This window comes from Dromaius novaehollandiae, chromosome 1 (genome assembly GCF_036370855.1).
Source record: "Dromaius novaehollandiae isolate bDroNov1 chromosome 1, bDroNov1.hap1, whole genome shotgun sequence".
NCBI lineage: Eukaryota > Metazoa > Chordata > Aves > Casuariiformes > Dromaiidae > Dromaius > Dromaius novaehollandiae.
In genome coordinates this window covers 71,174,580-71,192,165 of record NC_088098.1, presented here as the reverse complement: position 1 = coordinate 71,192,165, position 17,586 = coordinate 71,174,580, and the positions used below count along the sequence as shown (strand labels likewise).

General features: G+C 38.6%; 1 protein-coding gene across 4 annotated transcripts in view; it reads right to left on the bottom strand.

Annotated features, from left to right (window-relative positions):
* Positions 1-17,586, bottom strand: part of ABCC9 (ATP binding cassette subfamily C member 9) — an 82,280-nt gene that overhangs the window by 28,275 nt on the left and 36,419 nt on the right. For 3 of the 4 annotated variants that reach the window (XM_064516121.1, XM_064516117.1, XM_026092685.2), the window contains 10 exons: positions 16,750-16,858; positions 15,141-15,251; positions 14,041-14,113; positions 12,335-12,440; positions 6,720-6,758; positions 5,015-5,116; positions 3,544-3,628; positions 2,079-2,159; positions 1,125-1,262; positions 492-617 (listed from right to left, as the gene is read on the bottom strand). In XM_064516121.1, coding sequence (XP_064372191.1) covers positions 492-617; positions 1,125-1,262; positions 2,079-2,159; positions 3,544-3,628; positions 5,015-5,116; positions 6,720-6,758; positions 12,335-12,440; positions 14,041-14,113; positions 15,141-15,251; positions 16,750-16,858 — 970 coding nt within the window. The remainder of the gene's footprint in view (positions 1-491; positions 618-1,124; positions 1,263-2,078; positions 2,160-3,543; positions 3,629-5,014; positions 5,117-6,719; positions 6,759-12,334; positions 12,441-14,040; positions 14,114-15,140; positions 15,252-16,749; positions 16,859-17,586) is intronic. The other variant, XM_064516127.1, reaches the window with a different exon arrangement.

Sequence of the window (17,586 nt, the reverse complement as noted above, 5' to 3'; positions counted from 1 at the left end):
GTTGTCTGCCACTGTCATAGCACCAAAAGTAACCTCAAAGAGAGTTTATTTAGATCATTTAATTCACTGAATGCAAAAGCACAGTGTTTTAGGATTTATCTTTCAGAAAATCCTGCATTGTCGACTTTCTTCCCTCTCTTCTTCCTCCATTCTTTCATTCTCTCTCTTCTGGAATGATAATAGGGCTCTCAGAAAATAGGGCTATGAGAGACTTTAGGAAGCCATTTAGTTTGCCCCCTGCCACAGTGAAGCATCAGCTGTGCACAGCATCCTAAAAGATGTTTGTCTAATGTGTTCTTAAGGACCTTCTGTGATAGATACACCACACACTTCCTAGACAGTCTTCCAGTTCTCAAAGCTCTTTACAGTTCACAAGTTTTTCCTTGAAGTTTAGCTTAAAACTTGCTTGCTGACATGTTTTGATTTTTTTAATTAATTGAAAAAATATTTTTTTCCAGAAAGCCCATCCTTGCCCAAATATTCCTATTTACCTTTTCCAATTCTTGATCTTGGCGATTCATCAGAGTTTTCCAGTGTTCATAAAGCTCAGTATCTTTGGTTTGTATATCCTTTAGTGTCCCTTCCCTAAGCACCATTCCATCCTTCATTGCAATGATCTAGGAAAATATTCAATAGGTCTACTCAATGACATATATACCCCAATCACTGACCTGGATGCTGCAAGACATGTCTCAGCAATGGTGAGATGACCATTATGCAAATTTCTTTGTTTATTGTATTCAACAATATTTTATCAATAACTTTTAAAGTTTGTTGACACAGTTCATACACTGAAACTTTTACAAGCTGTGCTTATCTGTACCCAAATTTACTTGTAAAAAACATGGACAAGACATAATAAGTAATAGTCATACTTGCACTTAAGTCACAATTCTGCTGCGGGTTTCAATCAAAAAAATTATGCAAATAATATGAAATTAAAATTGTTCCTATTACTATAAAATATATACTGCATAAGGTTGCAGTTAGCCACATGACTTACAGAATCAGGAAGGAGGAACTCTATTACAGTGAAAAATAGTGATCTCATCAAGTGTCATGGTGCTAGCTTCAACTATATGTTCACCATTAGCAAATCTGCATCATGGTGTCTCCTCTCTTACCCAGTCAGCATGTGGTAGATATTGTAACTTATGTGTCACCAGAACAAGAGTCCTTTTGTCTTCTTGGAGAAACTTCAAAATCCCTTCCTGCATTAAGTGATCACTTAAATGAATGTCCAGTGCAGAGAATGGGTCATCCTGAAAAAAAAAAAAAAGAATTCAAAACAGAGTTAATACATATTTTTTTCTTTCAAGCGTTTTTTTAAAAGACCTAGTCAAAGGGCTAAACTATGAAACAGTGAGCTAGAATCTATTACTCTTTGATTCATAACAATAACTCAGTTCATTTTTCGTGTCTAGATCTGTGCAGTGCTGGTGGCACAATGACTGTATGGGGTAAACCTGATCAGGAAGACTAGATCTGAAACTTCTCATCCAAATTGGAAAATGCTGGGATCTAAGCCAAGCTTGGGCCTAATCTTGATGAAAACCTGACCCAAATGAGATGAAACACAGACCGGTGTTTATTAAGGTTTCCTCCAAAGTAAGCTGCAGATGTGCTTGGTCTTTCACTTTGAGTGAGTATGGCTCGCAGTAAGACAATACTCAGACTTCATTTCTTGGCTTCTCCAACGGTCTCTCAGCAAGGATGTTAATATGCAAATATTCAGCAGTAGACTGCTGAATGCTCAGTCTGTTCATTCCCCAGAATTAGCTGCATTATGATGCTTTTCCTTATCCAGAAAGCCTGTTGATTTCGGCAGGACTGTGTTGATACTAGGTCATCACTGCGAGTGAGTGCAAGTTAAACTCTCTCATTGTTAATCTCTGTAAGAGATCCCTCCTTCATCAGTCTCTCAGTATGCTTTGGTACTGCCTCTGGTGGCTGTTTATTTCTTGCCTCTATAATTTGGATTCGAAGTTGAATACAAGTCCCCATAGAAAAGCTAAATATAAGGAATGACAGGTTTATTACTAACTTTCCATGCTTCACATGAGAAAGAATAATCTTACCAAGAAGACAATGTTGGTGTTCTGATAGAGTGCTCGAGCTACGCAGATTCTCTGTCGTTGGCCGCCACTTAAGTTAATCCCCTAATGAATATAATGGACCAGAAATATGCATATTTGAATAAACATTACGATAGGACATAAGAAATGTTTTATTTCATGATTATACAGAGTTCTGATAAAAAGCGAAAACTTAGTTAAAGTGCTAATCCTGTTGATAAATAAGTATAATCCTCGTATAATATTCCAAGAAAAAATGGTTACTCAGAAACTCATCATGAATTATAAAGATCTTCTCTAAGCACGATAGGTTTCTTAGACTGAAAAAAGCAATCAATACTAACATCAAATTACGCAAGTGAAATATGGGAGACTATGATCAAAAACATTTTTTTTGAGATACAGCAGAATAGGGAAAAAAGCTTTTAAATTTTTTTTAATATTACTGAAATAAAAACTAAGATGTAGCTATTAAAAAGGAGCATATTAATAAAATTGTTTTCCCCTTTCCAAGAGTTTCTCAGCCATTAAGCTGACAGTTTCACTTCTGGCATGTCCACGTTGCAGTCCAAGGATGGATTACTGCTCATGTGGAAATCTCTGAAGTGTTAATAAGCCAGCTAACTTGTGTACCAAGATCTGCGCTGTGGCTGTACGGTTCTCAGCCTTGTCCAGATGTCCAAGTATTTACCCAAGGATGTTCTAATTCAGCTTTATTCTGCCATATATGCATTATTGGGATGCCACCTTTTTAAAACTAACTTATTTACATATTCAGATTGCAATGGAGATGTGCTTGACAAGAGCTTGGGAATAAAACTCTGCTTGTTTGAGATCAGCGCCAAATACCCCTATTTTCTTATAGGACACAACATACAGTATAAATTTACTGTATGCTTACTTATAGCAACACCTCTTTGCCATATAAACATACTGTAAAAGGGCTATGTTTCCATTCACTTTAAAGCCAACTTATCTGGTTACCTACTGCCACTGGTGTAAGTTTATCCCACAGTGAACAACAAACTTACCGACATAAATGCAGGTATGAATCTTCTGCAATTTTCTGATGAAATCTGTATAATACTAATCCCTTGAGTGTCTGTGGTTTTTTTACATGATGTATCATAAAATCCAATATAATAATTCTATGGCATTTGAAGAAACAGTATGTGCATGGGGGAAAAGTCTGATTTCTGAAACAAAATGAATTATTTAGATTTACCCCTGTCCTGAGCTCTCCAGATCAGAAATCACATGCTAATATTGTCTAGTGTTGTAATACCTTGCTCAATGTCGTGACTATCCAGAATACTGTAGCAGTTAATATAGAGTAACTGCAGTAAGCCCTGGTGAATTACTAGTTATTTATGAGGCTGGGACCCCAATACAGTCTAGATGAGTGATGCCAGAGGGAGTCATATTTATACATAGGCCAGGCAGACATAAAAACCTTCATATTATTTACCCTTTCTCCGATTTCTGTCTGATCACCGAATGGTAGTAAGTCAATGTCAGGCTGCAGAGAGCATGCATCTGTAACAGCTTTGTACCTGTAAAAACAATATGGTCATCACAATTATTTAACCAATGACTTTCTTTGCTAGCACAAAAATCTCCAGATCAAACTCACTGCTAAGCTATTGTGGCTCTATGTTGGCTGGATAATTGCAGAAATAAGTGGGGCAAGCATCATAAAAAATGACATCTTTATTAGAGATCATTATTGGTAAGTCTACTTTTTAAAGATTTGGTGACTTAAATTACTGAGTATATACCTCCCTCCCATGGAACTATTTTGCTGGACTGTGGAGTATTTAGTCATTTTTCAATCAGTTTTCATTCTTCCCCTTTTATGTGCCTCTTCATTTACTTCAGTGTGATATTACAGGACAAAGGGTTCTTACAGTACTTCTGATGTTGCCAGAATCAGGAAACCATTTGCAGGAACTCAAAATCTCTTAGGAGATTTCCAACTCTGTGGGGTATCTTGGATGATATCCTAACAAGCAGCTGGGATCGGACTATTTGAGTGCTGTAATTCAGCCTTTCCCCATTGAGATGAGTGAAGTTAGGCTGATTTTCACCAGGTAAGAATCTGGCCCCTGAAATTTTAGGGGTTTATCTGGTGATAACCCCCTCTGGTGAGATATTCACTCATTGCTAATTTTTATTGAGCAGGAATGCAGTCATACATCTTAGCAAAGCACACATTGAGAGGAATAGGATGTATTTTTTCATGACTTAAAACAAAGTCAGTGTTGCTTTTGAAAGCTTGAGCAATTTGTTTTCCTTAAATCAAGTCACTTTTTCCACTGCATTTGTTAGCTGACCCTTGTAGAAGGACATAAGTGCTTAAGAAGGACAAATCTGGGATAGGTAAAATAGAAGCTGCATACCTCAGCTTTTACATTCCCTTCTCCTGTATTTTTCAAGGAAGAATTAAGCTTATTTCCTTGAGGTAAGCACACTTGAGGCACCCCATCTTAACATGTGAAGTGTTTCTGTAAAGGGGCTGCTCCAGTACCTTGATCACAGCAGTATTAGGACATAAACTCAATGGAAACATGCCTAGTATCTCTGCTTCCAGAGTCCTCTGGCAACCTCAGGCTCCATTAAACAAAATAAAAAATGTCATTAGTCTCCAAGGATGAGATTCATCTCACCTAACTTTAGCTGCTTGAAAAATATACATATGGCTTCCTCTGTATCCCATGGAGATAGAGAGCCACTGCCAACGTGTGATTCCTCACGTGTGTTCTAGACACACATCCTGGTTAGAGAGGAAGCCCTGGAAGAGCAGTTTACAGCAGAAATTTGCCTTTGAAATGGCTGAAGTCGGGTGAGCTAAATCCACCCCAGGGGTAACATGTGCATTGATATTTTTCTGAGTCTGCAAACTTCCCTTTTTTGCCACTGCAAGTGGGTTGATAAATTACCTCTGCTTGTTAAATGGGCTCCCAAAGATAATATTTTCCTCCACTGTTGCATTCAACAGCCATGGCTTCTGAGCTGCATAAGCCACTGAGTATCTGTTTCTACTAAAGATAGACAGATAAAAAGCATTAGTAAAAAGCAGAGCACCCCTGTGAGATGACTGAGAATTGTGGGTAACAATTAGTGTTCATAAAAAAATACAGAGAAACGCATAGACAAAGCAACTGTTACAAAAGTGGAGGGAAGAGCTTTAAATGAGATCTTTTGTTAGAACAGCACCCACTCTCTCCCCTAATGGCAAAATCTATATTCTAGGTTGTCCTACTACAAATTTCTGGTACCTACCTCAATTTAGTAACTACAATTTCAATGCAGAAGTGAATTACAAATAGTCAAAATTATGAGATTTTTAGACCAGTTATTTGGTATTTTTTTCTCTAACATCAAAACAGGTAATGAAAAGGCACTGTTCAAATGTCATCAGCACATTTAATTCACTGCTTTCTGAAATTTTACATTATTTTACATGGCTGTTCACCTGAAATACTTTTTCTCAGCGGATGCCTTTTTATTTTAAGTCTATTAGATTCTCAATGGACTGACATGATATTGAAAAAGAGGGCAGTTCAATACAGATTTGGAAGGAATCATTGTGGTCTCCCAAGTAATTATTAGATATAATTTTAAATGTCTAATAAATTTAAAAATAATTTAAAATATGTCTAAATACCTAATAAAATGTGTACAATAGGGGTATGAGTGTTTTCTTCTTCTGGCTGATTTGCCTATGTACTGTGGCAAAGAAGATCATACAATTTCAGACATTTTTATGAGATGCCTGAGATGTGTAAGGAAGCTGGTGTGAACTGGTAATGGCTTGTGAATCTGAATGCTTACGCTTTTTCTCAGTCTCTTTGTTTATATTGCTTCAGACCAAACTTTTGGTATGGCTTTGATTGTAAGCATCTAGGGTTTGCTATTGAGAGAGAGGGCGCTAAGGTATGAGAAATAGCTGGTTAGAAGCAGTCAGTAGCATCCCAAAAATTTTTAGGAGTTTTAGCAGTTCGATATATGCTAGTATGGAAGCATGTCCTCAGGATTATCAGGTATCATGATGTGGCTCCCAACCACAGCTATGTGTGCCACTACTTGTTTGCCATTTATGAAATGTTTTTAGTCTAGTTTGCCCTTCTTTTAAACCTGCAGGCCCTTTCACTGAAGTCAGGGCTGGAATCACTAACTGACTTCAGCTGGAGCACATCTGGCTCCCTTCACACATTGTCCCCCTTGCTCTGTCACACAGCTGGGAAGCTGGAACAGCACAAAACCCAGCACCGATCAGAAAACATGCAAACAAATGGGAGGGCACAAGTAATGATGTCTCATAGATAGAGGCCCCGTCTTGCAGGATATGGAGCACACTAAACTCCCAGGGGTGTCAAATGGGAGCTGGAAGCACTTAACATCTTTCAGACAAGACTTGGGCCTTTATAAGATGTTAGACTTTAAATTGACGTAGTGGTACAATGGCTAGAAAAGATTGGGATCCACTGGATTTAATACAATTTGTCAGTTAATCCTATAGTAAATTATTATCGACATGGTAAGAAAACACAGAAATGGCTGAAAGGTACAAAGATGAAGGTTCGAGGAGATTCTGAAGAAATAAATGAGTGTATTCAAATACACTAAAAACAGAAATAATACCTTCTGGATGCTTCAAAAGAAGGTTCAGTTTCATTTACACTGTAAGTTATGGTAAATGATATTTAGTAAGCTGGAAATATAGAGAATAACATTTTGTGCAAATTTTATGTTTAGGAAAACTGGAGTTAATACATAGTGTTAAGAACTCAACATCAGTTAGGGTTTTTTGTTCTTAATGGGAAAATAAAGTCTAATTAGCAGCATATAACATTTCTAATTTCAACAGTTTCGTATCTATAATGTGTAGCTGTTGAACAGGCAAATTGACAGTGATGGCAGTAAATGTCTTTAAAATGAAAAGTATAATCTAATATCTATTTTAAAAAATTGAGTTTATTATTAATATAGCCTGGGTATGTAAAAGGCTCTCCATACTGTCAGCTTCTCCATACTGTTCCACCGATGACCTGCAAATGTTGACAGCTGTTCTAATTTCAAATTTCTCCTGGAGCAATGACAAGCTTCGCAGATATGTTTTTGTAAGGTGCGGATAACACAGTTTTACTTGTGAATCAGAACAGGTTTTGAACACAGGTCTATAGCAGTAAAATGAGTCTGCATCAAGATAGGCATGACACTACAATGCCAAGGCTTTTCCAGTCAGTCCTCACTTTTTGAGGAACGTATTCATGAAATAGATTTTCAAGAACACACAATGGCAGTAATTACATGAATGATTTCGCAGCTTTCCCTTGTTATTAATTGACTTGCTAACAGTGTTGAGGGCAGGGAATGCTAGTCACAGGAGGTCTGGAGGCCTGGATGATGTCCATTGCCAGGAATAACGACAAATCACTGCAAACTGCAAAACCTAAAAGAGTAAGGTTATGCCAGGTAAATGGAAACAGACATTAAAAAGACTAAAAAAATGATATTATTAATTTGTTATTTGCCTAACTTCAAAAAACTCAAACAAATCCTCCTCTCCCAAGTCTATGAATCCTAAACATGAAATATTTTACGTCTGAGACAGAAATGTCTGCTTGCCTGCCAGGATACCAGCAACAGCGGCTGTACTTTGAGGCAGAGTATCCAACTCTGGCAAAGGGCAGAATAATTCTAATAGCAGAGCTCTCGTAATGCTCGACTCACATATTTAACATCTTCCTAAAGTGCCAGAATTGAGAGATACTGCTTTATGTGCTGCAGACCAACTCTCTAGGAGCCTTGATAATTCTTGCCTCTTGAGATGCACTATCAGTTTGTTTTCTTGGAGCACCAATAGCCACAGAAGATGTTATAACATGAGAGGTGATTAAGCACTGCTGGTTATTTCAGAAGGGTCAGAGAGCCAAAAATCAAGGCTCAGAACAGATATTACTTCACCAAAGTTGGTCCTTTATTCAGTAGAAGCTTCCAGTCTTCTCTACAATGGAAAAAAAGTTACAAGAAAGAAAAAGATGGTGTCTAATGAGAAATACGGTCAAGTCAAACAAAAAGAGAAGAAAACCTAAATTTCTGCTATTACAAAACTACAAACTTTTATCAGCAGTGCACTATAATGGTAGACAACAATAGACATAATGCTCTTACAGATATGTTTGGGAGTGCCCACTGAAGTACTACTTTACAAAAACTGGGCATAAGCCTTACAAGATCCCTTTTAATTCCTTACCAGAATTACCATGCTTTCTATTACAATCAAATAAGCTAACTGAATGGACAAAGACTAATTTTAGGATCCTAGTTTCTCAAACTCTTCTTCCTTGGTTAGGTATTTAATTGCATTCTTAACTCGACAACTATGCTTTAATTCTCCTGAATTCAGAGGTCTGTGAGAACCCACATTCATGAATAATCTCATAAATAAACACATGTGTAAGACGTTTGCTGAGCTGGGGCCTTCACAAACAAGGAGATTAAGTGTTTGGTCTCATACTTTATTACCCAGTTCAAAAGAGTGATGCAATTGCAGGGCATGGGAGTGGGCTGAAACTGAAGCTCCTGAGATTTCCATAAAGAGATTTTTATTTGCACACTGGGATTAGTAATCTTTGCTCTAACTTCTTTACTTATTGAAATGTGCTTGTTTATACTGATTTTTATTCTGTATCATAAAATATACATATTCCGCAAAATAGGGCATGGGGAGTTCAATTCTAAAATGACAGGAAAGAACAAACTGATTAGATTGCTTAGTTATATTCATATGATTTTTGACTACATAGGCTGTCAGAAACATATTTAAATCAAAGTTTTATGCAAAAGTTAAAAAAAGACTTAGCTGAAGGTTGGACAATTTGTATACCAACTCTGGACCTTATAAAATAGACTAATGCATCTCTAACTGGGCCCAGATCCCCTCAGCCTGCAAAATGAACATGGAGGAGAATAAAGAGATACAAAATTTCTAGGATACCACTGTAACAGTGGGACAGACCATTTTCTTTTCTAATATAGGCAAGAGATTTCCAAGGACCAAGCACCTACATAGACTCTATCCAACAGTTCGGATGAATTATTTAGTTCTATCTTCCAGCCATTGCAACTAGCCATAGAGGTAGCAGCAGGACTAGTGGTTATGCAGACTTTGGCTGCTGACATTTACCAGCCAACCATCTATCTCTCTATGGATAATGTCTTTCATTGTCTTATACGAACTACTGTGGTTGCAACCTTTGATAAGCAGTTGCTCTTGGTAATAATTCTGCTGAAGGCAGCACTGACTTTTCCTAATTTTTCTTGAAGCCCTTCATAGCCTCAGTGTAGAACATGACATTTGGGAGGATCTAATTCATAATTCTTGCATTGCTTGTGTTTTTAACTTGGCACACAGTAACCTTTCTGCACAGAAACAAGTTCAACAGATGATAGAAGATGTATACCAGGTGAAGATGGTTCTGACTGTAAGGCTTGGTGTGGACACGAGGAATACATGTCTCTGTGTATTCCCCACATCTGTCACTCTTAACCGAGTTTGTAACAGATCCTTTCTGAGCCTCTTACAAAAGGCTCAGCTGAATCACTGAATCTGGATAGCCTCACACTTCAGTGTTTAAGAAGTCTCTCTAGTCCATTGTTCACTGGGAAAACCAAAAGCCATTTCTTGGCTATAGTTTTTAATATATCTGAGACATGTCTCATTTAACTAAGAAGAAACTAAATCTGGCCCATAAGATTTGTCCTGGCCAAGATCTGTTACAGAAAGATGCACTAACACACTTTATTTCCCTAAGATACTGAATCGGTGACAACCCTGGATGTACAGCTCTCTCTGCAGTCAACCACAACAGCAATAGTGTACCCAAGCTCCATGATGGGCTTTCAGAAAGATTTATGATAGGATTACTGCAATATAAATCAGGCTGAAGTCTGATCCATCTGAATTTGTTGGGGAGTTCACCAAGCCTGCAGTTCATCCCTGGATCAGTAGCTACATTAGTCATGCATGAGGAATCCTGTGGAAAGGGATTTAAGAGCATAAGTAGGCCCTTCACTATGATTTTGTTGAGTACAGCAACAGGGTCCATTCAGTTAAATACCTGAGGTATCCTTCTGTATTCATCTCTCTGTCAGGCAATCCAACATCAGTAAAACATAACTATGTTTGCATTCAGCTATAATGCAGTAGAAAATTAGAGGTTGCAATGAATAGAGTCACTCAGTAAGGTCTCAGATACTCACAGACAGTTGAGTTACCTGTTTGGTTTTGTAGAAATTGCTAATCCACAGACAATATAAACTTAGCCTCTCTTGAACATTGTGATACTTGAGCAGTGTGTCTTGGGGAGTATAGTTTAAAAAGGACAAAACATGAAAGACTATTACTAATCACAACATACACCCATAAGGCACTGGGCAAAATGTGACCTTTACTGGAAATCTTTACTTGGAAACACTAACAAATTTAGGAAATAACCCTAAGAAAAGTTAAACATCTGCAAAATCTCAAACTTGTCTGAATAGGAAATGATAAATGTTCAGCAAGTCCCAAATACTACTTAAAAATACAACATCAGCAAAGTTATGATTTCTGATCCCTGTCTGATAATCATCCTCCCATATTATCTCAGAATTTCCCTTCAGTACAAGTTAATCTTGCTTTCTAGAGATTCTCACAGTCTTTCTCAAATACATCTTTGAAAGTCATGAGAAATAATTTTAATGCACACTCTGGTAACTCCTTGGGTTTTTTTAATTACTCAAAAAACAAAATGCCTCATTGCGATGGCAACATTCTCATTGCATGTTTCAAATGAATTAACTGTGCCACGTGCTATTACTATAGGTCATGTATTCTTTGCTCATCAAAGTTTAAACTTGCATCTGATTTAAAAAAAAAATTATTCTTGCCTTGGCTCCAACTGTACCTACTACTCCAGTGAGATCATACATTTTAGAATAGCAGACAGTGAAATACAGCTAGAAAACAAAAAATGCCACACACATTAGTACAGGAAAAGAAAAAGTATCCAGCTTGCAACATTGCTGTAGGAAAAAGACAACAAAGCAGGTAACTATTCAAGGGATGGGGCAACAAATATTTGCCTCTGTGGCAAAATTCACCCTCCCTGTCTTCTCCAGGACAAGAGGCAGTGGGTACAAACTGAAACACAAGAAATTCCACTTGAATGTAAGAAAACACTTCTTTATTGTGAGGGTGGTTGAACATTGGAACAGGTTGCCCAGGGAGGTTGTGGACTCTCCCTCCTTGGAGATATTCAGAACCAAACTGGACATGGTCCTGGGAAACCTGCTCCAGGTGGCCCTGTTTGAGCAGGAGTGTTGGATCAGATGATGGACCTCTCCAGAGGCCCCTTCCAACTCCAACTATTTTGTGATTCAGTTATTCAAATATTCATTAAGAAGAGTTTGGCATGGTAGATTTAGGGAAACAGAACTGATCTTTAAAATCGCAGAGATAGTCCCAGGGTTATAGCACATCCCTTCCACAGCCTCTGTCCTGCCCTATGGCAGGAATAGTTGTTGCTGTCTCATCTAGTATCTATGTGAAGTTCTCATTCATTGGGTCTGAATTCATGTGGATCCAGAAGTCTGACCTCATAGGCAACTCTCTCCTCAACAGCAGCTTCTTTTGAGCCTTAACTCTCTAGGTATTTGGTGCCCCCAGATGTTTTCTGTAGATGTTAGCGTGAAGAATTACACTGATTTCTATAGGCTGAGGCTTGGGCAGATACCAGGGATAGGGGAAAGCATTGCTCACTGTTATTATATAACCTTTTTCTGCTAGCAGCAGCATCACTGAGTGGGAAACACAACCTTTCCTGTATGCTTGTGCCCCACACATCGAAGAAGCTCCAGCCTCTCATTCTGTCACAGGTATAGAGTTGCAGTATAACAGTGTGGAAAACACAGAGGCTAACTTAATAATCTAGATAGGAATCCAAATTGGAGCACTGTCTTTTCTTTTACATTTGTTAACTATCCCATCCCTTCAATGCTTCTTGCAGAATGTCACCATTTTCACAATCTGAGTTGCAAGTGCTATATGAAACATTACTAGACAGCAAACACCTCTGATGAAACACAACAAATGTAAATTGCACCTCACTGTTCTTACCAAACAGCTATATGGAGATATTAGGGGAATGCCTGATATTTGCTGCATTTCCTTCTTAAAAGAATACAGCAATTAAGAGCTGTAGAAAACATACTTGCTCCAGTGAACTTTTCCCTCCAGCGTCTGCATCTCTCCCAATATAGCAAGGAGAAGTGATGACTTGCCACAGCCGACTTGACCCACAATCATTGTCATCTGACCTATAATAATAATAATAACAAACACATTAACATTTTTAAAAATGAAACAACTGATTCAACTCAAGCTCACTAGACTCAGTTCTAGAGCACTTTAAATACTTGGTTAAATTTGCTAGTATCCAGTATGTTAATGATCACTATTGCATGTGTTCACCTAGGAAAAATACTTTGAGAGTGTGCAGGTACACACTAGTATCCAAATGAATGAGAATACTGCTATGACATATTATACAATGTGTAGGAATGTGTTACATTGGGAAGGTTATTTAGGATGAAATGGTATAAAGTCGGGAGTACTTATGCAGTCTGTGGTTCCAGGAAAATTTGGGACAATCTAATAGGTCACTGCAACTGAAAGAAGAAGATCCATTACTCTTTCCTGTTTTGCTGTACTCGTCCTTCTCCCATCGCCACTCTGCAGTCTTACTCTGTGGTGGCACTAGTCCTTGGCAGATATTCCCATAAACTGAATGAACTTGCTAACTTTGCTAGTTAGTCTGTTTGCCAGGTTAGCTTTTCACCAACTGATGAGTTAATGGACTCATTCTTTCCAGAGGAGGCAAGCTGTTAGACTGGTTCACCCAGCTTGCAACCTCATGGCCTTAGGTTGTAAGCATCTTCGAGCAAACACTTTCTGCTAGCATTAAATGTTGGACAGGGCCAGCACAAATGTCTAGGACTCCTAATGGTACAGTGAAACAAAAGATCTAGAACACTTTGGACTGACTTAATAATAACTATGTGACATCCAACATGGGTCAACCTAAAGTAACTAGCTGTTTTAAAACAAAGCACTTGGTAGGATATTAAAATAAAATATGACTATTTAATAACATGAAATGCCAACAGAGCAGTGTCAGGAATTTTATTCCAGTAATCATAATCATAATCATAATAATATAAAATAATAATTAGTTTTCACACTTGCCATATAAATCTTCCAAAACAAATCAACATTTTGTAAACCTGTGCAACTCCTCGCAAAGGATGTTGTAGTAGATGCAAGAAATTTACAGGAGCTCAGAGACAGACTGGACAAGTACTTGAAAGAGAAAGTCATTGGGGATTACTCAACAGACAAACTGCATGGTGCTCAGGAAATGCTTTGAGCTGAAAATACTTGGACACTGGGAGAGTGTAAGGTTGAAGAATGGGAGAAGAGGTTGTAACATATGCCAGCCATGTCCCTGTGCATCAACTGGTAGCCACTGCTGGAAACAAAATATGGAACTAGATGGACTCTTGGTCAGACCCAGTCTTAAGTTCTCTTGTTTTAGATTTGATTATTAAAATAATAATGAATTTTTGTGTAACCATGCTTTCCATATTTCTTCTTAGTGTTGACTTTGTTCCTGCTATTTAGTATTTTTTATTAATAAAAAAATAAAAACTATGCAATTTTTTGTTAATTTGTAGTACTTTAGGTTAATGATATAATTCCATGACCCATATAGCTCATGACCTTTTATATCTTTTCATCCTTCATTTTTCCTTGTAACAAACTGAATGTGTATTTTTGTGTGTGCCACAACATGAAGAAATGGAATTAGCAGCAATTTGATATCACATATTTCATGTTTAAGCTGTCTGTTTATCCTACCTGTTGGGATTCTGATGTTTATATTGGACAATGTAGCTAAGCCACTGCCCCAGGAAAAGTATCCATTGGTCACCTACAAAACAATTGCTACATGTCAGATATGTAAACAAACAAGGAAACAAATTAGAATGTCTGGCTTGGATTTAAAATGTGTTACTAAAAAGTCTGTGATCAATAGATATAGTGAGATATGTTCATGCACACAAAAATTTAAGTTAAGGAAGTTAGCAAAGACTGTCAAACTCAGGTAAGTTTGTGAATAGGAAAAGTTATATACACGCATATATATACTGCATGAATTGCAGTAAAGGGATGGTCTTGAGTTAACTCACATACTGAACACTTTCATTCTGTCAAGTGAAATTATAAACACTAGAAATAGTGATCATGAGATCTTATGGTGACAATCTAAATATTATAGCTTATCAAGGAAGGAGTCATTCTGCGTATTGTGATATATAACTTATTGTGAATCGATTCCCAAAGAACAAATAGAATACTCACATGGTTCCCCCCAAAATGTTCCCCAGCAGACCCTGGCCTTGTTTGTGCATATTTTCTTTGAAGTTAACATGGCCATGACCCGTTCTTCCCATGGGGAACAGGGACATATTAGGACAAAATTTGGTCCAAATAATCATTTGAAGCTAGCACACCTAATTCGTATGAATTTTGTCAGAACATACTGGAAAAACTACAGCACATTCAGCCAAACATGCTCTTTATCAGTAATAAGTGACAAAAATGATACAACAGTTTTGATCCTGGGACTGAGAATGAAAGAGGAGTGCATGGATGGGAAGCCTAAAGAAATCCATATTAATTTCTTCATTTCAGATTATTTAGTTTTTTTCCTTCAGATTCATGATGCCTTGTTCCTCAGAAGCCAGAGGATCACTACAAAAAGCTGGTCTGAAGTAAATTCTTCTCACTTTAGTTTGGGCAAAAGCACTGATTTATTTAAGGGCTTTGTGCTTGCTTTTGCAATGGCCAATTTGCCTTTGGAAGAAGAGCAGCAATTGGGCACTATCTGGTATTATTGTAGTACTGAGCAGGAGGGCCTATTCCTTGTAAAGAATGAGCTAATGTTTTCAAACCACCTTGATTGCAATATCATCTATCTCCACGGGACGCGTTGGCCTCCTTGACAGCTGTTCGTAGCTTTCAAGCTGATACCTCAACGGCTGCCTCCTGTTGATGGCCTTGGTGTGCTACATGATGAAGTACAGAAAGGAGAAACATTGAAATTCTCAAGAAATGACAGCATTTGGTGACTTTGAAAAAAGACAGTCCATTCCCTTTCCTCCCACCATCCTAGGTCACAAAAAGAAACCAGTGCTTTTCAATATGTGTTATAATAAAGATACTCTACTGTGAAGCACATTTTGCAATGTTTTAAACACTCTTAACTGAAGCACAGGAAATATCTTCATCATGTTGATTTCCCATGCGGAATTATCCCAAATTTCAGCTGTGTCATCCTCCTCAAACCACTAGATAACTCTGCCCTACCTGACGTAGCTCCAAACAAAGCTGTGTCACAGGAAGTGCAATGGCATGCAGAGTTACCAGTTTGGTTCTTGGAAGCAGACCAGCTGCGGGAGTGAGAAGCAGATCAGATTAGGCTGGCCAGAGCGCCTTGCTATTGCATGATTGTGATTATTGAGCTAGCTCATTCAGGGTTCCCTGAGATATTTGTAAATGGCACTGTATTGAGCTGAATAGGTATAATCTTAGTGATTCATTATCGCTGGGCTGTCTATAGTGAATGATTTAACCTTTATAGACATCACCTTTATTTTTTCCTCTCCCCATCATCTAGACTTTGTCTGTCTGTCTGTCTGTAGGGCTGGGTGAAAAATGGACAAGAGAAACAAAAAAACACTGAAAATTTTTTTTTCTCCTTAATTGTAATTGCTAAACCAGAAAAACAAGGAAAATATTGTTTGAGATTGGCTAATTTATTTAATTCAGCTCAAATAAAATTTACTTTATGCTAATCCTTTCTTTCCATTGTTATCTTCAAATTTCAGTCACATTTCAAATGAAAACATCAATTTGAAACAGTTGAAATATTTTGTTCTACAGAAACCTCAGAATGGAAAATGACTTTTCAAAAATCATCTCCTTATTTCCCCCCCCTCCCCCCAGAACTGTTCCTCAAATTTGTCTCAAATTCATGAAATTCTTAGCACTCCAGAAACAGCATTTTGGAATGAATTTCTCTTTGGCAAGCTCTGGTGTTGTTTTTCCCACCTCTAATTCTCAGCTTCCCAGAGCAGGGATGGGTCCTACCTAAAAATGCCCCAAACACCATGTTGGCAATTTACCGTACAATCTCTAATAATGCACTGGCAATGTACTGTACAATCCCCATAGCCACAGGAAATGCACCTGGGACATTTATAAAAACTGAGAAGGTTGAATTTGAAATCTACATAAATGCATTGGTGTGTTATGGGTTTTTTACTAACACTGGCACTTCCGTGGTGCCTAAATGTGTTTGGGGACCCTTCATGCCACAGAAACACATGGGTTCCTATGTAGAGGAGGCAAACCTGACAGAGGAACTGGCTTCTCTAAGATCATTTACAGGTTAGAGCCAGGCTAAACCCAAAACTCCCGACCCATATCTATTAGGCCTTTGGCCTTTTGTTGGACTATACGGCCTCTCTGCTTGGAAATTCAGTGTCGTAAAACAGAACTTACAAGTCCTGTGTGCTTCTTACAGGATTCGTAAGCTACAGAGCTGTCCCCACCTCTCCAGCTGTCATCTCCAATCTCATCACTGAGAAGAAACTCATTCAGCTTCTGTACACTTTGAAAAAAATAGGACAGTGAGTTAAATAAACCCAGATTTCTGTGGGTACTTTTTCAGTGGTCTGCACTCCAGCCAGCAGGATATGTTGGAAGTAATTCAAGAGAAGTTCATGGATTGCCTGTCACCCTGGCAGCAAGTGAACAATCATTTGTGTGGAAGAAGGATAGACGAAAGAAAATAAACACAATACTAGTAGCTGGAAATGAAGAAGAGAGCTAAAGTCCTGTGATTGCCACTAGAGCTCTGTGGGGTGGTTTCCATCTTGGTAACCCTATCTGCTCGGTGCCTCTTGTAGCTGCACATGGTCAGGATGCATAAATGGGTCATTCATCTACTTACTTCCTCTGCAAATTTCAATGCAACAGCTTTTGTATATACTACGTCAGGGCCCCATGGGCACCTCCAATCCCCCCATCCCTGCCCACTCCCAGGCCTCCCCCTGCCCCAGGCCTGGTCCTCATTTCAGCCCAGCCTGAGGCCGTCAGTCCCTGCCCCATGATGCTGCAGCAGTGCCAGGTCCAGCCCCACCACAGCCCTGCCCCTACTCAGCCACAGGCCCCACTGACCCTGCAGCTGTGCCCAATGTCTGGGGCTGCCCCAGCGCCCTGCTTCCTTGGGACAATGGGATGGACTCTGGCTGCCAGGCCTGGCCCTGCCCACTGGGACCCACCCAGCACCAGCCCCAGGAGCCCCCAGCCTCACTGCTCCCTGACACACCACATACA